General features: G+C 38.8%; 1 protein-coding gene across 1 annotated transcript; it reads right to left on the reverse strand.

Annotated features, from left to right (window-relative positions):
- Positions 1-1,254: 1,254 nt before the first annotated feature.
- Positions 1,255-6,654, reverse strand: LOC127069843 (uncharacterized). Its single transcript, XM_051007410.1, has 5 exons — positions 5,388-6,654; positions 4,948-5,078; positions 4,365-4,605; positions 3,348-4,158; positions 1,255-3,270 (listed from the first exon to the last, which is right to left on the reverse strand). The coding sequence occupies exons 1-5, from the start codon at positions 6,193-6,195 to the stop codon at positions 1,983-1,985; spliced, it is 3,279 nt and encodes a 1,092-aa protein (XP_050863367.1). The 5' UTR covers positions 6,196-6,654; the 3' UTR covers positions 1,255-1,982.
- Positions 6,655-24,871: the final 18,217 nt, after the last annotated feature.

Genomic DNA, 24,871 nt, shown 5'->3' on the forward strand with positions numbered 1-24,871 from the left:
AAATAATATATTACAGATATATCGAAATATATCGTAGTTCTCCGAATTGGAATGAGGAAAAAGGAGAAAAAGGAGAAAAAAGAGAAAAATAGTAGCTATTTAAGTAGCTCTTATTAGCTTTGACGATACTAAACTTTAACGTCGGTATGTCCTCTATTTTACGCATTTGTTTAGAGATTATTAACATACTTTCGTAGATTCATTTGCATAGAAGACGGCACGGCACGTAACAGGGCTCTAATAGATGAGGAACACGAAGTAGGCGGCTCACGATGTTTACCATGAACTCTCTCGCGATTAGCGCATTTAGCGGCTGGTATCAACTGACCGCATAATCATCGTCGTATGAACTGGAATAATGCTTACCGCAAGAGAGAGAAAGAGAGAGAGAGAGAGAGAGAGAGAAACCTCTCTCTTTCTCTCTCTTTCCCCCTCCACTTTCTCTCTCTTTCTCTCTCTTCCATACACATGTTCTCTCGACTAAACGAATTAGTGGTGCATGCAACGATCATTTCTTTTTTCCTTTTTCGTTCGAACGCAGGCGCACCGAGACACTTTCAGATGTTCATGGCTGGTAGGTACGTTGCCCCGTGTACTTATCGATTTGCACACGGTGTCCCACACTTTGATGTTAAATAGCTCGACCTCGCCTAATTAGCTTATTGCTGAAATTAGAATTTACTTGTGCTTCCTTTTCCCTTTGACGTCAGATAACGTTTTTTGCAAGTGATAAGTTTATGATAAAATTATTATAAAACTGCTTGTCGAAATGAGAAGACGATTTAATTTTGTTAAGAATTAAAAATAATGTAATCGTTAAGGTATCTCGTGGCATTAATTTCCAATCTTCGTTATCTTTCTTTCTAAGCGTTCGATTATCAGAAACGAATACACGTCTTGTTTGGGATTAATCGACCTTAAATCTCTGGATAGTCAGGTTCACGCCGTGGACGTGTTAACGAGCACGTTGTCGCAGATAAAATCGAACAAGGTCTCGTGAGCATTCATGAATTATAATTGCTCTGTAATTAATGGGAAGCACGATATTGACAGGTGGTCCAGGCACGTCCCTCTTTCAGCCGTGTCCGGTGTTACGCAGCATCCCCTCTCCTCCGACATTTGACCACTACCATGGACGATTTTTTCGAGACTTAATTATCCCAAGTGTTGTACGCGTAATTACCGTTACCTGGTCGATCGATCTCTTAAAGAATACCAATAAAATGATTTCCAATAAAATAAAAATATGGCAAGTCGATTTAACGATTCTTCTTCTTCTTCTTCTTCTTCTTCTTACAATCATTGTCACGAACATATTGATAAAGGGACTCTCTGGTAACACTTATTCTCTTATTAATTTTATAATTTGCGTATTACAAGGTACATCGAATAATAATGCGGCCTTCAACGCATAAAATACAAAAATCATGAGTATCGTGATCTTGCGCTATTTCATTTAGTTGGAAGTGGATATCGGACTTATTTGTAAATCACACTAGGGTAGTCTACAGAATCGGAGAGAGTTAATATTAGAAGTGAAATACGTTCTAATTGTAAAGTTTCCATATTGAATTCTGATCGGATTTTTCGTCAATGCACTAGATCGACACGTTGATACATCTACAAAGTTTCTACATGCTTACTTCTTAGATTAGACACACAGAACCTAATTCGGCTTTAACCTTAAAGAGCGAAGGGCTTTGGCATGGAAAAGATTTATTCCCTTAAGTGTATTTTTTTTTCTTTTCTCTTTTTCTTTTTTTTCCTTTTTTTTTCATTTTTTCTTTTTTTTCTTTTTTCTCTTTTAACCCTTTTCCTCCTTGAAAAAAAAGCGCGACGCGCGTTACAATGCGTGCCGACGAGGGACGACGATTACAGCTAATACCGTATATTGTGTGAGTGTGTATACATCGCCTAAAATTCGATTGATATCGATAAATGACTTAATAAATTCCGTTAATATCACAACACTTGAAACTTTATCACTTGATCTCGTAAATATCGAGGTTACCCTTGCGCCTTCTCGAAGCCGACCAACTACTTTTCGTATGATCGTACGATTCTATCGAACGTTTTACATTCTCTCGATATTCATCCTCGTAAGCGTTGAGATACAAGTTCTTTAAGAAGATTTGATTATCTAGCTCGGAGGCTTTGAGAAATCTCTTGGCACGGCTTTGCTGTTGAGCTTCCAGTTCGTTCAGAGTAAATCCCTGAGCGTTGAATCCATCCGCATCCTTGAAAGTTTCTTCCTCTTTGATCTTCGATCCCGCTTGAGGATTAGATGACACCTTCAAAGACAGGAGGTTCCTTTTTTGACGAGTAACATTCGTATCTTCCGAAGCATTTCTAATACGTTTGCTACGATGCTTCGGTGCCCCTTCCTTAGCTGGAATCTCATTATTCAAGACCAAATTGTCTTTGGTGGACGTCGTCGACGTTCCGTTTTCATTAAAATCGATATCCGACGTTGGCACCAGGAACGTCGTTGTCTCCGTTACCGAGATCTCCTCCGTTGTGTTTAATTTATTTTCTATGATATGTTTGAAAAATGCATACATCTCGCCAACAGTGAACGCAGTACCATTTCTCACGGTGAACTTATCGATCTTCATTTTTTTAATTAATTCCTCAGTCGCGTTACGTGCTTCCAACATGGACAATTTTTCGGACACGTAACTGTTGACAAAGTCGTAGAAACCTTTGTAATAATTCTTCTTACGTTTCTTCTTATCCTTCGATTTTTTATTCTTCTCACCGTGAGACTGACCGCTCTTCTTTCTAGACTCCTTGCGATTCTGTTTCTCGTTCCATCTCATCGATTTATTATAGAATCTCATGATCCTCTCGAATTCTCTCTTCAGTCTTATAAACTCTCTTTGATTTCTTATTTCGAAAACAGATCGCCCCCTGCCCGATCCATTCTTCCTCGACTCGGTCAAATCAACGTGGAAGAAGTTTTTGCTCATAGCGTTTAACAATTCGTGCATGCTGTTATTGGTGTTATTTTTCGGCTGTCTCGCATCCATGCGTTCTAATTTCTTATAAACCATTCTTAAGAAATCGACGATCTTTTCGTCGCGATTCCACGTTCCGTTACCGTGGTTGGAATGTTTCTTCAATTGCAAGGACGTAGTCGAATTCGTACCATCCTCGTTCTCTTTCGAGGATCCATTGAAACCCGCAGGACGTTTCTCGTGATCGCGTGCTTTGATCGATTCCAAATGCAATAACTTCTTACCGACCTTCCTGAAAAACTCGATAAATTTCCTGCAAAAGATCGAATAAGGTATTTGATATTTAACATCGATGTTCTAAATAGACAAATATTCTCTCGATGGTCTTACTTGTAATTAGCCGCAACATCTTCCTCGGTCGCATCAGCTATCGACCTTCGACGTCTGCTCCACCTCAATCTAGGATGCTGACCTAGAATACATTTGGGTAATTCTTTAGGACTCCAATTTCCACCGATACAAGTGGCACCGTTAGGCCCTTCATCGAGTACATAGCCCTTGTTACAGTCGTACATGATCTGCTTATTGTTAACAACCTTCCTAACGTAAGGCCGATAATCGTAAACCCCCATGTTGCCGACCAAATAGACTTTGCCATTTTCAATGAAACCAGGAAACGGGCAAAATACTTGAATGCAGGAAGGTATGTCACCGGTCCAATTGCCATATTGACATTCCACGGATATGGAATCATTTAATGGACCACCTCCGATTAATTCGAAACCATCCTTACACTTGAAGACAGCTTTCATACCATGATCCGTTTTGGGAGCTATGGCCATGCCATTTCTTGGTGCTTTTGGCATCCGCTTGCACCTGGCAGGTGAACAACTCGGTACTATCGACCAAGTACCATTGTTGCAAACAACTGCAGTACTGTTCGCTGCGAATTCGTAATTTTGTACGCAAGACACCAATAATTTCTCGCCGTGTTCGACAACGGTAATATTGTTTATGTGATCATTCTCATGGCTAGCCACAGTTATATGTCCATTTTCAATTTGGGGTACAACGCAAGGAGCCAAACATTGTGGCAAAGGATAACGCCACGTACCGTCTATCTGACACACGGAAGAAGCGTTACCTTCGAGTTTCATATAATCGTTGCAACGAAAGATTATGCTCGCACCTAATCCAGTACCTGTCAACATCGACGTATTCTCCCTTAATTATACCGTAGTAAAAATATAACCGTCGAATTTTGTTTTTATTTAAAGATAGATAGATCGAATGGTCCAGCGAACATTTGTGTTACCATGAGAGACACGGTTCAACGAGGAAGAAACGCTTTAACCGAGCGTATGGATATAACGTAGCATATGTGTATAGTGGATATATTCGACTCACCTGCTTCGATATTTTCTATCCAACCGTTATAAAGAACCCCCGGCGAACCGCAATTAATCTCTTGACAGGTGGGCGTTTTTCCTGTCCATTTTCTATCTGCTCCGCAACGTCTGGTCGCCGCTCCCACAACCGAATAACCGTATTTGCACTCATAAGAGACTATGGAGTTATAAGCGTAGGAAGTATAGACAGCTTTTCCATTCTCTGGATTTTCTGGTTTAGGACATTGTACGGAAGTTACCTATAAAAGTTATAATTGTTTTGTTTTTTCGTCCGAATACCCGAGAACGATTGAATTAATTTAATCCTTATCACTCCAAATTTGTTTTTTTTTTCTTTTTGGTATTTGCCTTGGCTTGCTACTTGTGTCTGGTATTCGTATCGGCACTTACAACATTTTTATTAACGAATAACTTATCTTGTAAAAATTATCTAACGCAAAAGCATCATAAATGAAAAGATAATAAAAAATTATCTTTCTTTAGCACGTCGAAATCGACAAAGCTCTCCTTTAAGCTCGGCTATATAATATTCTTCAAGTGATAAGGGTTAATAAGAGCCGACGAACGTTCGTATTTCTTACTTGAACGCATTGCGGTGACTCTTTAGGCATCCATGAACCATCCGTCAAACAGATCTTTTCAGCTCGACCAACCAATTCGTATTCGTTCGCACAGTGATAGGACACGCGACAATCGTACGTGTAACATTCACCTTAAGAAAACATGTATGGACAAACGATTATCTAAGTTTGAAGGGTAACAATGAGTTAATCGAAAATTAGATGGGCGAGGAATTAGTTTTCTTTTCTTTTTTTTTCATCAGTGAATGAAAATAAAAATTATGAATGGACGTAGAAAAACATGTTAAATGTTTTAAAAATTGTTTACCAATGATCGGGCAATTTTGAAAATACCAAACCTATTATCATCCTATTCGTTTCAGAAATATTCGTAGAATCTAAAAAATGTGCTCGATTCCTCTGTTTCGTTCAAAAAGAAAATGTATCGAAATGAAACGTACCAGCGTGCCATCCGTTCGCGATGTCCGCCGGTGGACCACAGTTTTGTGGTTCGCAAGTGATGTCAGGACCGAACCAACTAGCTATACCATTCATCATAAGACATTTAGCCTTGCGTGCACCGGTTGTTACATATCCATGATTACAATAATATTGAACCATGCTGTTTAGATCATAAGTCGTTTGTTCGAGCAACGCATTGTGTTGTGCATTTTTTATTTTGGGCGGCTGCGAGCAGAAGGAGTTCTGATCCTTCTTACAGGACGGCGTAGTACCGGTCCAGTGTCCATCGGCACGGCAAGTCCTTTCAGACAAGCCGACGGTGAAGTAATCTGGGTCGCAAGCGTAATTTGCTCGATCACCGAAAAATCGTCCAGTGATGGTCATTACTCCATGTTCGATCTCAGTCAACGGTGGACATTCTCTTTCAGGTTTGATGCAGGACATACCACAGGCACCGTCGCATCTACATTTCTTCTTCTTACTTTTGCAATCTTCATCGGTAGAACATTTCCTCAGGCACTTCTGTCCCAAAAGATCAGCTTGGTCCTGATCCCGTGGGCACATAGCGGACGGTGAATTTCTTGGATTCTTATATATACGACCATCGTCATCGATTTCAGGTTTCGGATGATAACTTTCATTATCGTCGTCGTCATCGTCATCGTCGTCGTCATCCTCCTCGTCGTCCCAATCGTCGTCGTCGTCGTCCGTCGCCTCGACAGCCGTTGCCTGTTGACGTAGCTTCGACTCCGAGGCTAAGAACTGCACGCAGAGGAATAACAGCAGAACTATAGCGCTTGGCTTCATACTTATTTCCTTAATCTTTCGCTAACAAGCAAAGAATAAAAGGCCCTCGGTCGTACACTCGACGCGATCAAAAAACGAACGATACGAACGACTCGATCGGATCTTCTCTACCCTTTGACAACGTATTCCTCACATGACAACCCTTGATCAATTATTTTTTCACTCCAAATTTAAGCTCGATGACGCGACGATTCCTCCCGTTGCACGACCAACTCGGTCCATCGACGTCGACGTTCCGCGTCAGACGCGTTCGAGTTCAAACAGTCAACGATAGATTTCAAGCTCCCGCGCAACTCGAAGACACCAAGGACGCTCGTCGATTCTCTCACGAGCACGACTATTAATCGAGTCTGCCTCTGTTCGCCGTCCGAGAGGATTAGAACGCTTGCCCGGTCTCCTCTCTCACTCTCTCACTCTCTCTCTCTCTCTCTCGCTCTCTCGCTCTCTCGCTCTCTCCTATTCCCCTTTTTTGCTTTATTGCGCGAGAACTGCGCTCCTGTGCTGTGCCGGGAATTCACGAATATTCGCGCATCTCGCCACGCGCATCCTGCCTGTTCAATACATCTCCCACACTTCCTACAGCTTCCAGCAGATGGCGAGATAGAAGTACGCAACGAAGGGGTGGAAAACAACCCCCTAAGCGACTACTAGCTTCTGCTTGCTGGTCGTCTCTCGGACGAGAGATCACCCGAGAGACGACTGGACTGTTACGAGATATCTAACTAAATAACTAACGTTGGATAAACTTATACGAGTCGCAATCTTTTATGAAATATTTATAAGAAACAAAGGCATTTTCGTTATCGTTGAAAGATCGTCTTTAATACTTATAGAAACGAATTAGCGAAGTTTCACTTTTTAGTTTTAAATTCAATCTTGTTTTATAGAAGATCTCGATCAAAATTGATACATCGATATATCTTTTATATATATATACGTTTTGTAAGATTCGTTCAAGAGGCTAACACTTTCGAGATTTTTCAATCTACTGAGAGAATGAATGAAAAATTTATATGTTAAACTCGCGTGGGTGTGAGACGAGTGGATCGGTTTTCATCTGGCAAAAAAAAAGTCGATCTTGTTAGTCGCCATACTACGATCGTAATCGTCCGATTTCGAAGTTAACCCGGCGTGTCGTTAGTGTAAGCTCGTGTTAGCTATTGTCTTGATAACGATCGTAATCAATCGGTGTGCAGTCGTTGCTTGGTTCGTTGTCGATGTATCGCCGAGGTACGCCGTAGGTGATCCGCCACGAAGCCAATCTCCTGTATCAGCTTCATCGTTCCATCGCCGTCCACCTTCGAGATGTCTTCATTTGTCTTATTCAAATGAGATCCCTTGAGACGGTCTTTAAGCAGCTTAACGGAATAAAGGCTTTGAGATTGTAGATGAAAGATCGAACCAAGACTTTGCAATATTGATCAAAATTGTACTCCTTTTGTTATCATATATTATATATATATTATGTAAATATATCGTTAAAATAGAGTTTTCTTTGTTAAATCTTTACGGTATGATCTTCGAGAGAACGTCCAATACCTTAAGGCTAAACGTTTGTATCTTGGAAGGTAAGCTGAAACCGGTAGCATTTGCAATTAATAATAATTTATTGCACGACGGTAGAATGGCCGACAGCTTTCTCGAGTAAACTCGTACGCTTCGCGATAGCGCTTCTTCGCCTTTGGGTAGATTTTCTTTCTCCCGGTAAAAGGGAACAGTTCCGAGAAGTCATACGCTGTCAGAGCCGCTTCTCCGTTTGGTCGCTCGAGTCGTACCGGATTGACAGAGTGGCAGTAACTCGGTAGCTGAAAATGGGAGTGGCTGGAAGACAAGAGGACAACTCGTCCGGCGACATCCCCGTGGCGCCTCGTCGCGGTTCCTCGTGCGACTCTATGTAGCAGAGGTTCTCAAAAATATTTCCTCCTAAAATTTCATCAATTGACATTACCCCCATTGTTTTCGCGTCATAAAGTTTCTTTCAATTTGTCTAAGTAAAGATCGTACTTCACCGACTATTGGAAGGACTCCAGAAAGTTTGTCAAAAACTTTGCTCGATCTGAATATTATTTCTCGAGTATTTACAATGTCCTGTTAACCCCAACGATAATCGTAATTGGATGTTGGCAAATGAGTGACAAGAAGTTTCGTAAGTTTACGGACTTGAGAGACTCTGTTTACTAGAGTTTCGTCGAATGAGGGATGTCGCGTTTGTCTCTTGGTGGGCGGTATACTCGTCTGGAGCTGAAAAGACGACGAGGTTGTGGTGTCATCTTACACGGCAACGTGCCTACGTTGGTTTGGGGGTGCGGCACCATCTTTTCTCTAACTTACTTTATATCCGCAAAAGGGAAAGAAGTGGTACGCGAAACGTGTATATACTTTCAAAGTTGCAATCTTTCATGTATTGCTCGATTATTACAATATAATATTATTCGATCGTTCGATTAATACAATTTATAAATATCTATTAAGATTATTTTAAAGTTTTGTCTACTTGAATCGGTCCAAGTAACCGTAAAAGAGGAATGTTGATAATTCTTGGATCATATGTGTCCCTGCGAATCTGTTTCAATTTTATAACAATTAAAATAGGACACCGTATGTTTGATCGAAGAAGCTCGTTTACATGAATTTGTTTTTTCCCATGGTTGCTGTTCGCAAAGAAAGAAGAGACTAGAGAGTTTCTACCCATGCTGTACCTCGTTATACGACCATTATCGCTCAGTCTCGCGAATCCATTATTCTCTCTTCGGTTCTTGATGGTCTTCTCCGCGCGCACCGGGTCGCACACCGTCCACATGACGCGGCAAGATTATAGTTACGCTCCTCCGCATTCGTACAACGAGTATAAAACGGCAGAAGGATCGGCATCCACTTGCTGCTTGGTAATACCGCCTGGTATCTTCCATGCTCGATCAAACGAGCGAACGACGTCGACTTGTGTTGGATGCTGCGTCTCGTACCAAGAGAAATCCTGGCAACCTAATCGATTTTTAACGGTCGTTTGTATTCGTACCGTTTCACACAAATATTTTATTTCATAAATTCATAAATTGTTTCGATCGTATGACTTAACAACAATTTAAATTCTCACCGAAGTCAGAATTCTATTCGTCGGGTGTTTCGATCGAATAAAAAAAGAAACAGATACAAAAAAGAAGAAATTTATATCGAACAATATTGCACGTTAAATCTTAAATATAACAAAAAAAGATAGAAGGAAAGAAAGAAAAGACGTCAATCTTATTCAGTAGCGATAATCTTAAATAATTTCAAAGGCAAATCATCGACATGGAACGAATGAAAGATTTCAAACGAAGGCACCCACATAGACATCAGCTGAAAACGTTCAAGGAGATCAGCCTAACCGACATCCGTCGTCTCCTCGCTAGCTTTTGTCCCTCTATAAAATCCTGTCGACACTCACTTTCTCTCTCTCTCTCTCTTTCAAATGGATGCACCTATATAAGAAACCTTATGCCGGACCACCTTCCTCTTTCACCTACGATTAAACGTACGTGCTTCGTGCTGCAGTCGACGGACTCTGCACGCGTGTATCTCTTTCTATCTTTATTTCTCTTAAAGACTTTTTTCTTCTCTCTCTCTCTCTCTCTCTTTTTCTCTCTTCTATCTCTCTCGTTGTCGCCGCTGCATCAATTCAAGAGCAATTGAATTCACGATTCCGGCTACTATTAGCAGCGAGAAAGGATTACGTAGCTTGCATTTGCTTCTCGCGTGCGTGACGCATCTGCGTTCGTATACGGACTGTCCGTGAGAAAAAGAGAGAAAGAAAGAAAGAAAACAAGTAGATGGAGTCGAAGAAAGGTTGGCATAAATCCATGTGCATCGATGGCTCTATACGTCCTCTCCTCTATCGAAGAATTACGTATATATATATATGCATGAAACTGGTTCGAGAGAGACAGAACCCGTTGCTAAAATTCGTTTCTCAGGATATAAAATATAATTAGTTATAAATAAAAAATTTCACAGTTCTCCCCTCTCTACAACACCTTCGATTTTTTTCGGTTTGTCTAAAGAAAAAAAAAAAGAAAAGAAAAGAAAAAGAAATTGAAGAAAAAATAATATATTACAGTCGCTCAAAAAACTAATTGTTTTCTTTTTTTTTTTAAACATGATCGAACTTATCAATAGATTTATATGGTTAGATATGTACCTAAAAAGACCTCGCGTGATACAATATATATATTTGGGCGGATGCAGAACATGTATGCAAGCCAGAACAATAAGTAAGATGCATATAACGATCGGTAAAAGTATCGCCTTTTTCTCGGACGCTGATTGCAGGTTTCATTTAACTCGCTGTGAGCTTTTTGACGCGAATACTCGTACATCTCCTCCCTTTCCGTAGAGAACTGGAGCACGCAAGTCTGTCGAGAGACAGAAAGAAAGAGAGAGAGAGAGAAAGAGAGAGAGAGAGGGAGAGAGAGTGAGACAGAGAAGATCATAGTTATTATGCAGCAGTATGTAAAACGGATTCTCGCGGGCCACCCGCGTAATTATTAAGCCGTCACGTTTATGAAGAACATCGCTTTTATCGTCTTCACTCTCTCGGTCTCGCAGGGCTCTGAGCTTTTTGTCGTTTCTCCCTCCAAAGTCCCTGCGGGATGCGTGTAATCCTCCTGTACTCGCGAATACACTCAAAAGAAGAAGAAAAAGAGAGAGAAATAAAGAGATGAGTCGACTCCCACTGTAACGTCATCTTACAACATTTTTCTTATAAGCATATTTCCGAGCTTGTAATTTGCGAGATTACTTCGAAAATAAGAGATATAAAATTTAGAGTGAATTAAAAAAAAAAAAAGAAAAAAAAACAAAAAATGGCTTGAACAATTTTTCTTATTAAACAGGATGTCTACGAGATTTACTCGGCAAATAAAATTTATGAGATTTATATATAAAGAAAAATTCACTTATAACATATTTCTATCATTTTATCCGATTATTCAAAAGATAAATGATATTGAAAGGTAGATTTAAAAGGTAAATGAAAAATTCGTGAACAGATGTTTAATTTATTAAATCGATGATCCTTATAATTAATATTTCCGTCACTTAAAAAATATATATCCTGCGAATGTAATTAAGTTAATTGATTCGACCTCGTTTTTACGTGAAATAAAGTCCGTGAAATAATTCAAATGTGGTATTACTTTTTGAGGATCTATTATTTTACATATCGTTTGCAAGAATAGAATACTTAACAGTGATTCTAAAATAAGTACTTGAAGTAATTACAATGCTGAAGACGAGGCCGATTCAACATGGAGAAGTTCTTCCTTTGCTTTCTCTCTCTCTCTTTCTCTCTTTCTCTCTGTCTATCTTTTTAATTCACTCATTCATCCTTTCTTTTTCTTTCCTTCTACTTCCGGTCACACGAGTTCCGCATCTTTGTCTCATTAATTAATCATTCAGAATTACTTCCTAACCGTGACGCGTGTGCGGATATGACGTTTTTGCTCATGGCACGTGGACGACCGCAAATGATCGTACGAAACGTGATTTTCATGTAGAAAAATTTTAATAATAAACATTTTTAAAATTCCCTTTGCAAAAACATTTCCCTAACGAGATTTAAAAAAGTCCGATGTAAAAATAATGAGAATACATTTTCCTGTATCCTTTGTGTAGAAAAAAAGTTTTACGAAAGCTATTAGACGAAGTACATCGATTTGTATAAAATCGTTTCGGCAGTCAGCCTGTTACTATTATTCATTAACAATTTTAATTATTGGAAACAACATCTGGTATTGCAATAAAATTCAGCAATCCATTTCTCTCGTTAACGATCAACGCGAGTTACAATGTAGATATGTGGATAATAAATAAAGAAAAAAAAAAAAGATTTCAAGCCGAGGCACATCTGTACGATCGAAAATTGATACGGTGGCTTTAAATGATGCAATCAGACTATCTACCATCTGTTACCATCGAACGAAACTCTTCGTCTTATTTCAAATCATATGAAAATAATAATAATAATAATAATAGTAATAATAATAATAATAATAATAATAATAATAATAATAATAATAATAATAACAATAATAATAATAGCAATAATAATAATAATAGGAAGACTAACTTTCAATTCCCACGCTTAAAAGTCGTTCAAGAGAATGGACCAAGCAACAGATTCACAAGTAAGGATCTCACATAGATTGGATGTGGAAGAAAAGGAGGAGGAGGAGAAGGAGGAAGAGGAAGAGGAGGGGGAGGAGAAGGAAGGCGTTTTATTCGTAGGTAGAAGCACCTTCGCCAAATTATCTTCTCGTTAAATATTTCAAGCAATGCATTATTCTCGCACGCCCCCGAACGAGAATTACCACGGCATGCCTGATTATCTTCTACCCATGGGCTCGCATCACGGTGTTGCTCTTATGTTACTCCTTAACGACTAGTTCTTCCCTCTCCTTTTCTGTCTGTCTGTCTCTCTTTCTTTCTTTCTATCTTTAAAAGAAGCGGCGATGTTCAAAACACAGACCTCCTATTCATCACAAAGTATAATGCTCTAAATTAGATAAATCATACAATTTTTATCTCTTTTCCTCCTTTTCTTCTCTCGTTTTCTTTTTTATTCTTCTTCCTCTTTCACTTTTTTTAAATTAAGCGAACAGTAAGTTTTTAAGTAATTTAATCGTAATCAACAAAATGGTTATTTTCAATACGACAATTGTTTTCCAAGAAATTTCTATCGAACTTCACTGAAATGGATTTTTGATGGGAAAATTATACTTAGCTAAGAAGAATTAAAGGAGAAAAGAATGGAATGAAACTATCGATCGAAGGATTATCACCGATAGAAAACTTTCGATATTAAGAAGGATTAAAATCTTCTCTTGGAAGATTAAATTTTAATAATATCCTATATAGATATATCTGTGTACGTGTATAAAGTGAAATCTATTATCGATGGGTAGAGTTAAAAATGTAAAAGAAAGTAATGGTACGAGAATTTTCGTTCGATTCTTGAAATTGCAGTTGCAAGTGCATCATCTTCCTCAGGGAGGTGGAAGAGAGCACGAAGAAGATGAAGATCATCAAATATTTATGAATACTCTCTGGCTCTAACAGCTTCGGGTCATGCAACCGTGAGCTGATAACATTCGTTCGGAAACGGTTTCCTCGTAGAAGCACCTGTATCGATTTAAGTGCCACCGCTTGTCGCGAGACACGTGCATCCTTTCCGAAATCTTTTTCGCGTTGTTAAGAGAAGGAGAAGTTGAGAGAAGATGAAGTTGAGGAGGATGAGGAGAAGGAGGAGTTTTAATGGTTCGAAAACGAACGACAGCAAACGACGACGACGACGACGACGAAGAGAAAGTCCTTTCATTTGTACTACTTAATACCATAAAAGATGAAATACGATGATGTTAACATGCACCGGTCTATGTCCCCTCTACACCTGAGAATCTTTCGAATGAAAACCCAACCGAAGATTTCGCACGCGAATTTAGGTACTAGGTGTGAAATTGTAAACGTAACAATTTTATCGTCTCTCGTTTACCGTTAGGCCATTAAAATCTGCATAAAACGTGTATGTACGTACGTACTGTCGGTAAAGAAATAAGTACTGAGCAACAAAAATCGAAATATTTGGACATTTTTCTCGTTAGACTCGTTAAAGGATAGAAGTGGAAGTGACGTTTTTGTTTCTTGCCTAATAAATATTAAAACGTACATAGTTTCTTTGAAAATAAAAATTTCAATGATTAACGTAATACTATTTGGTGGAATAATAGTCATTCGATATACTCGTAGTATCTATTTAAATCATGTAGATTAGATTAAAACGTGGTTGGTAATATTTTAGAAAGTTATCAAATTTATGGTAATAAAATGGTAACTCATCTACATCGATAGGACATAACGTGTTTAACGTCCTTCCAACGAATAATCCTGTATGAGGGAAGGATCGCTTAAGGAGTCTTATCTACATGTGTCATCTCTCGGTTCACGGATGCACATGAACAGTCGCTACATTTATATGCGCGTCATTAGACTTTTTAGTCGCATTGCCACTTGTGGCGTTCACCGTTCCCACAAGACGTTTCCGCTTCCGGTCGACACGTGCGTTTGTCCTATCGACTGAGTAGTCGACACCTGAATTCAAGTTACTATCTAAGTTACGTTTAACTCATCGTAATACTCTTTTAGAAATATAGTCATTGCATATTCATTGCACTCAGATCTTTTTATAGATTATATATTGAAATCGTATACTTATTAGATTTTCATCGTACTATGAAATTTTAGAAAACGAAGAAAAAATATAAATGATCTAAAAAAAGTATTACGTGATGACATTAAGAATGGAAAAATATTTCCACTTTATTGTTATATATATATTTTTTTTCTTTCAAACAACTTCCACGATTCATTTTCTGTTTTCACAGTTACTATAAAGGAAAAGAGAAATGACTAACCATCGATTTGCAATTCAACGAATTCGAACGAGTATCGATGGATCGATCGAATTCGATTTTATCTACTATCTGTCTTACTTTTGCAATGAAAGAAACACAGGTACGAGTCAGCGGGTGGATCATTATCCTAAGTTAATCGATACACTGTGGGATATCATGGGAAATACGTCCCATGGGGAACCTTCGAGATATCTCGTATTATTAGTCACGAATCTTGGCGTGTTTCATGTTCGAAGTGTTTCGAAGAACGAACTATTGACTTATTTTTTTCAATGATCCAAAACGCTAAAGCGATTTATATAATTGGAAAGGGCGTCGATACGCGTGATGTTATTAAGAAGACTGTTCATTTGCCATTTGTTTTGAACACGAAAAAAAAAGAAAGAAAAAGTAATAAAAAAGATAAAAAAAGAAACAAAAGAAAAGTAAAACACGAATCTTATTAATCTGCGGGATACTAACTTTTCTAAGAAGAGATTCATTAAATCGATGCCGGGCTATATAATATCGAGGGTGCATGCAAGTCTGCGGGTATTATTAACGTGCTCGTTAATTAGCGTAATGTAGCAATAACATTATTATATTTATATCGTCTCTACACTGGTATATAAAATTTATTATTGAATTCTAGATTTACCAAACCGTAACAAATATCTATATTTTTCTCTATCTCTTTGTATATCAAATTGTTAAAACTTTATCGATACAAATCCACTTGTTCGATTATTAAACTTATCCTTTCTTTCTTACCTTTCTTTCTTTTTTAATCAATTACATATATCTCCATACACTTGATAGCTTGTACTTAAATACATTAAGAAACCTAAACGATTAGATTGTGTGGACATTCGGCTATATCGAAATTCAGTATCTTTCATCAAATATTATGATACCCTTGCAAGAAAGGAGGAAAAAAAAACAACTCCGATTATTGAGTATGGTGGAACCCCGAGGAATAAACGAAAGTGTAAATCTCAAGATTCAGAAACGGGTCTTTCTACCTTTGGCTCAGTAGGTCGTCCCACAAAGTTCTCCAGAAAGAGAGAAAGAAAGAGAGAGAAAGAGAGAGAGAAAGAGAAAAAGGAGATTCGAGATTTACAGCCTAACGGCTCGTTCACGACTCGACGTCCAATTTCCGTGGATATACGCCGAAAAAACAAAAAGCCCTTTCCCCCTACCTCACTCCCTCGCCTCCCCTCCCTTCTTTCACCTCCTCCCACTCTTCTTCCTCCACAAGTCACGAGTCCCTTATTTTTTCTTTTCTCTTTTCCTTCGCTCGCACCTTCTTTTCTTCTCTTCTCCTCTCTTTCTTCTCTTCTCTTTTCTTCTCTTCTCTTTTCTCCTCTACTCTTCTCTTCTCTGTTTTCGGTTTCCTGCGGCGGCGAGCGAGCCGAGAAAGCCACGCGTGGGCGTTCGCAACGTATAATAACTCCTCCTCGCGTGGAAGTCCCGGGCACGAGCGAGTCGTTCCGCGTTTATCCTTAGCGAGTTTAGTCTTTGTGGAAAGAGAGAAAGAAGGATAAGGATAAAGATAAGGAGAAAGGGATAGAGATAGAGAGAGAAAGAGAGAGAGACTGGACCACAAGAACGTGTGGCCTTTTAACCTTATACGGTCCTTACACCTGCCACATCTCAACTTCGATACATTTCTCATAATACTTGTTATATTTTGATATGGTACAGCGAAGGGAGAATAAAGACGAAAGAAGAAGGAGGATAGAATTCTCAGGACTTTTTGCTTCCTTCGCGTTTTTCATTTTAATAGTTTAATCCATTTTTTTATTCTTTCTTGAAATGTAGACGAAATTAATGAGTTACTTTTTCTTCGTCGTTTTCTTTCATTTCTTTTTCTTTTCTTTTTTTTTTGCTTCTCCGGAAAAGTTTCCTCGCTCCTCTCTTTTTGATGTTCTTTTTCTTTTCTTTTTTTTTCTTTTTTAAACGTAACCATTTATATTAATTAAGGAAAGTTCGAGACCGCAACGCCATTCCAGTCAGTATCGCTTTGAACTTCGCTGGATTCAATTTGAACAGGAAGAAACTTTTTCTATGAGAGATCGTAAATCGTGTCTGAAAGGGTTAAGCTCTATCCCCGTTGTTGGTATATTAAACGTGGCATCTGGTACCAATGAAGGCTCCTTCCATTCTCTCCTACACAGAGAGTCTATTGTTTTCTTGTAAAAAGTCAATGGATCAAGCGAGAGTAAAATAATCGGGACGGCACGAAAATGAGAAATCTAATTTTCTTTATAACGGAATCACTTTCTAATTTTTTCCTTCGTTCATGATTTATTTGCCAGATGTCGTCTTGAAAAATGAAAATATTTTATTTCTTTAACAATGTTAGAAATGATTACACAAGAAAATTATTTTTAGATATAATAGAGTAAAGATAGTCTAGCGTGAAACAAATGTTACTTCAAATAAATGCATCGGACCCGACAATCGAAACCTGTTAAAGATCTGAATGAAAAAAAGTGAAACGTTCTTTCGCCGTCTCCTGCAAACACGAATGTTCGTTTTTGTGAGAAGGAAGAATTGGAGAGACGATTCATCACGTTTTCGAAGTAACGCACGAGCACTGGCCCTTGTAGCCTGTAAAAGATAGGACGTTCGTAACGAGAAAAGAATTCTTATCAGGAGCTCTTATCTTCCTCTCCTTAGAACGCGACGTTCGAATGCGGCATGGCTGCAAAGTCTACGTGAAAGAATGAGAAAGAAGATATACGAAAGAAAAGGAAAGGGCTAGAGATGTTTGTGGGGGTAAGAGAAAAAAATTAGAATTAGGTTGGGTCGCACGCAGGTGCTGGCATAGGCACAGGTCAGGGTCAGATTAACCCCGATCAAGTTACCTACGGCGTGGGAGTGCTGGCAGGCCTGCGTAATAATAGGATAGAACAACTGCTAGGATAGAAAGAGATAAAGAAAGAGAAAGAGAAAGAGAAAGAGAGAGAGAGAGAAAGAGAGATAAGTATGAGAGGCGAGAAGCATTACTACGAGTGGAATCTCTTTCTTTTTCTTTCTCCTTCTCTCTCTTTCTCTCTATCTCTCCCTCTCCCATAGATAGATCTCTCTCCGTTATAAACGGTTTCATCGAGCCTTCCCTTGATTTATCTCACCGTTTTTAACGAGATCCACCTTGCAACGAACGTCGTTCCATCCTTTCGTTCGGACCTTTGATTATCTTCATTCGATTTCGATTCGTGTGCTTACCTAAGAAGAAAATATACGTAGTCCTTATTAATTGGATTTTTTGATAGTACCTCAAGAAAAAAAATACAACGGGTTGGTATAGTCGAAAGATTCAGTTAAGAGTTGTTTCAGAGTATCGTATAAAAAAAGGTTTGGAAAAAATTGATAGCTTCCTGATGTACATATGATTTATGTCAATATAATTGTAATAATTATTATTGAACAAAGAAAAAAGAAGAAAGAAGAAGAAGAAGAGGAGGAGGAGGAACGAAGAAGAAGAAAATCGACGAACAACTTCGAGAATGAAATTCGTGATAAAAGAAAGTCATCAAAGCGTAGTCAAGTTGAATAAGATGGAAAGTACATAGGTGTAGGTCTTACGAGCCACGAAAGAAAGATCGCTTACGTTCTGCGGCACGATGCTTACATATTTTTCTTAAGCCGACGGAACATATTTGGTGATTCAGGAAAAGTATGCTCGCGTACCGCGTGTAAGCATACGAGAATGGACTCTAAAGTATGGATCCTCCTTTTCTCTAGTGTCGCATACGAAGAGAGATGTACAAAAGAGAAAAAGAGAGAAGAACCTGAATCGTGAGGCAATCCGTACACCTGTTGTGCCTAGTTCCGTGATTTATTTCGAAGACTTCCTCTCTCTCTCTCCCTCTTTCTCTTTATCTTTCTCGATATACACCAACCACGTCGTCTCTTATAGCTCGTTGTAAGTAAGTACACACGACTGTCCCCTTCTCTCGTAAACGCGCTGCTTTTCTCAGCAGCATTGTGTGTGGGTCGCGACTGGAATATTTCTTAAGCAGGACTTCGACGCGAAGAGACACGATAGTGAATTATTCTTGTACAAGGCGATGCATCAATTCCCACACGCCAGTGAAATTCGGTATGGACCACCGTTGGAAGCTATAACAAGAATAAGAAAGAAAGAAAAAAAATTATGTGTGTACGTGTGTGTGTATGTGGGTTGAATACTTATACACGTTCGAAAGAACCAAGAGAGGGTGTTCGAACTTTAGCGAATGACTTACCGGTGTACGTTCGAGGACGATACCATCGGAAATCGTTGCCCGTGCAAGGTGTAAAAGAACGGGATAACGACGATGGAGACTTCGAGGAGGAGGACGGCGGCTCCTACTTACTGTCAAGTATTTATAGAATCAAAGATATATCGTCTGCGAAGTAGTTTCAACGATTTTGGTCGGACTCACTTCAATAGAAAAATCGTCGTTTTTATTTTCGATTGATTTATTATTCCATCTTGCCGAGGATGATTCATTGTAATAGATATTCTCTGACTGGATATTAATTTTTCTGATCAACGCTGCTATTTCTTTTCTTTTTTATTATTCGAATCGTATTATTTATTAAATATGATTCAATGTTATTTCAAAAATTTGAAATGTAATTGGTAATTTTCAAATAACAATTATAAATGAAATGAGAAAAAAGGAATGTTCTCAATGAAATTACATCGATTTCACAATGAAGATACTAACGCGAACTTTCGAACAGATAATCTAGAATACTTAAAATTCGAGCGGGCGAAGCCGTCTTTCGAAATCTGCGGTTTTGATCGCGAAAGACGAGTCTTCCTCTCGTTCGTCTCCCTCGCACAATACTCCCATCCCTCTGATCTTTGCTCTCGTTCGCCTCGCGGCCCTTCGCGCTCTCGACGAAGTGTTCTTAATCGAGCGTAAATAATTGCATTTATCGCACCTATCGTTGTTGCAACGGATGGTGTAGCGAGGCTGAAGTCGCGTCTCGAAATCTGCTTTCACTCTGAGGAAAGAAAATTGGTACGTTGCCAGCAATCTCGAGATATTCAGCGAGAGAGAGAGAAAGATAGAGAAGTGCCTTCGAACTTTGATTTATCTCGAAGGACTCGTTGCGTCACATTGCTGCTTCTCTCGACGACGATTACTAACTACACCTGCTGTGGTATCCGGCAATGGAAGAAATTGTGATCGATGATAGTAACATGGAATGAAACAAAGAAAGAGAAAGAATAATTATAGGGAAGCTGTACCAAGCGAATGACGCCTGATAATTATTCTTACACTTACTACTAATAACTTAAAAAGAAAACAACAAAAAATTAAAGAGAGAGAGAGAGAGAGAGAGAAACTCTATATGATACCGATACAATATTGCAGACCTCGATCATTTCTCTGATTAAACTACCATAATCGTGCACACGCGGTCTCGGTTCGTTACACTCTCTTCGTAATCCTTGGCCGCCACAAGAAGCGTCGTCAAGAGAAAAAATCTTGCAAAGATGAAACCAGAAAAAAAGAGAAAAGAATTGGAGGAAAAAATAAGAAGAGGAAGGAGAAGAAAAGAAAAAGAAAAGAACCGCGAAAAATAAAAAGAAAAAGAAAAAGAAAAGAAAAGAAAAGAAAAGAAGAAGAAGAAGAAGAATAGTGCCGGTGGTTGTGTTGCACGTCGAAGAAATAAGAGCCCGAATCTTGGTCGTTGTCTCTTCCGTTGTAGACTCCTCTGATTGTCCACAAAGCGGTGCGCATCGTAAAGTATAAACCACCCACGGCATAAAGCTGAAGGAGTTATCGTAGAGAGTCACCTGGACACCTCCTGCGCGCCTTTCGTTTCCCTCGAGGAAGAACAAGAAGAAGAGAAGAAGAAGAGGAACTCGAGAATTTGCCAGGTCTACCAACTCTTTTCATCTCTTTCTAACTCTCTGTCTCCGTCTCTTTGTCTCTTTTTCTCTCTCCATTTATTTCTCCTTTTAACCATCTGTTCCTCTTTCTACTTATCTCTCTCTCTCTTTTTCTCTTTCTAAATCATTGTCTTTTCTTCTGTGAGTTTCTCTTTCTATCTCTTTCAATTCCTTTTTCCAAACACCACCGGTTCGCGGTCAGTAGTATCACCCAAGTCCCTTTCGCCGTTCCAGTACCCCACAGACCCCCGTAGATTATGGGAAACACCGAGCGGAGGACGTTTATGGCGGTGGATCTCGCAAGCTCAGAAGGCACTCAATCGCGGATTTGATACAACTTAATCGCGAACGAAGGACATCCTCGCATTCCTTTCTTCCACTGGATCGCCGACGTCCCCATAAACAGGTCCTCCTATCCCTTCTCTCATACTCCTTTTACTCTTCGTCATCTACTCGTTGGTCGAGTGGCTCGGGGAATTTCGCGAACGCAAATCTCGATTATCGCAAGGTGCGTTTTCACTTTTTCTTCCTTTCTTCTATGATTTATTGTTTTCAATTAAAAATCCGTACTCCGACTTGGAATAGAATTTTTTTGTACGTACGTAAATGCATGACATGAATAAAAATATTCGATTTGAAATATGAAACGTGTTAAATCGATGATAAGAAAAAATCATTTGTAAAAATCATTTGTAAGAAAAAAAAAAAAGAAAAATATCGGGGTCACTTACTTTTCCTTTAAGAATCCATATCCATCAGATATTATTAATGCTATTGAAATATACACATGCAATTGATGCATTTTATCAGTAACTTGCGTTAAAGAAACATTCGTCTTTTCCGTGTGATTTAAAATAAAGGGAAAGTCGACGAACGTACGTACAACATCGATATGTACATTGATTTATAGCCGTGAAGATCGTCGTCGATGAGCAAGCAACGTATGTACAACAATTGATGTACCAGATGAAGAATAACGATAAGTTCTTCCTTGAAGGAGAAAGTCATAGCGATTTACATATTATTGAGCTGTAATGAATTGCAAGGAGCACGCCGACACCCTTAAGCGGTATAAGATATTGATACATTCGGAACCGTGTATCGATAAAATTCCAACGAGAATTAACGAGATCCGATTAACAAGTCGACTATGATTTCGTTATATCGGAGAAAACTTGTCCTTTTTCTTCTTCATTTTTTTCCTTATTTCTTTTTTCTTTTTTTTCCTTTTTTTTTTGATGGATTCATTTTCAATTCATCTTTTGTGAATAAATGTATGAAATTATTTGTGAATATCGATTGAATATGCGAACTGAGAAGACGAATCGATAGCAATATTCTTTCTATATCTCCAAGATTAAAATCATGTGTTACGTCTCATAAATTTAGAAATAAAAAAAAGAGGAAGAAAAAAAAAGAAAATAAAAAGAAAAAAAATAAAGAAGAAAATGATTTCATATTTTATAGATATACTTGACATTTTTATAAAAAAAAAAAAAAAAAAAAGAGAGAGAAAAGAAATGGATGATAAGTTAGAAAGAACGAGCTGCTAAGAATTCCTCGGAGATTTCTCAACGAGATATCTCTACTCGTCTTCTTAGAAAATAAAACGGAACCTCTACTGTTTCTCTCGTGTGAAACTGTAAAATAAAGAAAAAGAAAAAGAAGAAGAAAGAAACGAAGAAGAAGAAGGAAAAATAAACAAAAGATAAAATAGGAAGTAACATCGGCAGTAGACAGCATAAGGTAAGACTCGTTGAAACGATCCAATCCCATCTTCCACCATATACGGTGAATACCAAGAGAAGTACGTGAGACAAATTAATTCCATTCGATCGAGCAAAAATCATCAAACGATTCGTACTGTGACGCGTGGGAGAATTTCGATTATAGTCTTCGTTCGTTCCCGTGTAAGAAAATCGATGACATTTACAATCGAATGAACGAACGAACGAAGGAACGAACGAATGAACGAACGTGCGGAGATGAGATCCTTTCATAGATAGAAAAACCAGTGAGACGTATTCCGTGAGATGAGAGTGAATAGCAGGAAAGAAACGATGAAATGGGAAGATGAGAATTTTGTTAAGAAAACAGTGTCTCGAGGGAATGATCGAGACGGAGTCGAAGATCTTCGGAGGATAGAAATCCAGTGATCTTCACGAAACCGATTACGAGGACGATATCACGGTGAAAGTTCCAACGAGTCGGTGTCTGAAAAGGTAAGCCTCCGAGAAGGAATGAAAGAAAGAGAAAGAGAAAGAGAAAGAGAAAGAGAAAGAGAAAGAGAAAGAGAAAGAGAAAGAGAGATACGATTACTCGTCGATTCAAGCTCGCGCCTTTTTGCGGTGATACATCGAGCTGCGATAATTCAGCGAGTCTCTCTCGAGCTCTCCGCTTGTTCGTTCGCTTCGTCGTCGCCGTGGCTAACCTGTAATTTCAATTTGCCGAACGGACAAATTAGTCGCCGTCGGCTCGTTACGTTCCTCGCTCGAATCCCGCCGGAATCGTTTCTTCACTGTCACCGTCATCACGATCTATATATATATGTAGGTATATACGTTTGTACGTACGCGTACATACACAAGCATTTCTATACGTGAGGCAGAGAAAAACGAAATACGAATACACCAACTTCGAAATGTAATCCAGGAGTTAAACGCAATTAAGGTTCCTTTCGAACGTCCCAAACGTTTTACCTCTTTACCTCCTTACTAACGACACTTTCTTTCTTTCTTTCTTTCTTTCTTTCTTTCATTCTTCTTTTCCTTCTTTCTATTTTCTCTTTATCGGACAACCTGTTAGAATCGCATGTTCCTTCTGTTTATGGTATTATTTTACAATTAAGTCTTGTAACGATATTTCGATTTAATTCGCAACTTTTACTGTTCTGCCTAAATTTGGAACCGGGTTCTCAAAGCCATCCATTTCGCATCTTAAATTAGTTATTTTAAGGATACTTGAAGTTAATTCGCAATTTTGATCTCAACTTATGTAAATTAGTAAATACCGAAAGTAAGCACCGATTTAATAACCAAATCATTCACATTGTAACTATTACGATTAATCTTCCTAATATGTTTTTTAATTAAATTTGAAACTATTCCAAGACGAAGGAGAGGATCGCCCGACATGTCCCAACCAATTTCATTATTTCACTATAAAACTCGAATCGTAATTTTGATTCGGCTAGCGTATCTATCACGCGCTTATGTTTTTCTGAAAAAATCGAAGGATTTCGATGAATCGTTAAATACGACGCGTAGCCGCGTAACGAGCGATGCCCGTTTAATTACACACCGCTAGTTAATTTATTGCGAATACCTGAGCTCGGTGGCAAAGCGATCAGATAAAAAAGGCCGCGTGCATAAAGCACAGCGTCATATAAAACTTCCTTTATCGCCAAAGCGATTCGTGCTGTTCGTTCGAACGAGTAGAAACCCATCTCGTTTCTGCCTTCTTTTTCTCTCATGCCTTCCTCTTTCATCTAACTTTCTACTTCTTCTTCTTCTTCTTCTTCTTCTTCTTCTTCTTCTTCTTCTTCTTCTTCTTCTTCCTCTTCTTCTACTTCTTCTACTTCTTCTTCTTCTACCTTTTGGTCTCTCTCCCTTCTCGCAGCAAGCAAGACGCGCGTCCTGCCTGCGGCCGCCCACGCGCCGACCCGACGCCCTCCCACCATTTCAACCCAGGCAGCATGGGTTCTCTCGCGCTTCTCTTCGCGTTCCTCAGCATGGGAGAGACGACGTGTATACGTGCCCGGGCACTCTCTTACACTCTGGGAATACCCCCTCCATGCTTACTCACGTCACGCGCTCACTCGCCTTCACTCGCGCACGCCAGCTTCCGAGCACACGGTAGTCCACGCGCGCGAGACTTCCTCTCCAATCTTTTTCCTCTAGCTACCTCGAAATGGAAGGATAAGATAATTTATTTCTGCCTCTTTTTCTCCTTTTTTTTCGTTCATTTTTTTTATTCTTTCTTTCTTTCTTTCTTTCTCTTCGATTACATTATTATATGACCGCTCGCGATAAATATCCGACCGTCCTTCCGGCGTAATCGTTCTCGTTTTGGAAACTTTCAAGCGTCGATTTATTTATTTATTTATTTATTTATTGTTTTTTTTTTTCGAAGAGAGGAATGACAAGATTATTATTAGTAAAAATGTTCGTATTTGTATAGATTCATTCATTTTAATTACATGGATTAATTATCCGAATAAAATCTAATACTCGTGATTAAAGAAAGTAAAGTTTGACTTAATCTACTTGCTCGTTGTTAAATTTTTCGCGAGGAAGGAAAGAAAAAAAGGAAAAGAAACTTTATTTAGAATGAAACTCTTACCACAAAAATT

Source organism: Vespula vulgaris, chromosome 16 (assembly GCF_905475345.1).
Source record: "Vespula vulgaris chromosome 16, iyVesVulg1.1, whole genome shotgun sequence".
NCBI classification, from domain to species: domain Eukaryota; kingdom Metazoa; phylum Arthropoda; class Insecta; order Hymenoptera; family Vespidae; genus Vespula; species Vespula vulgaris.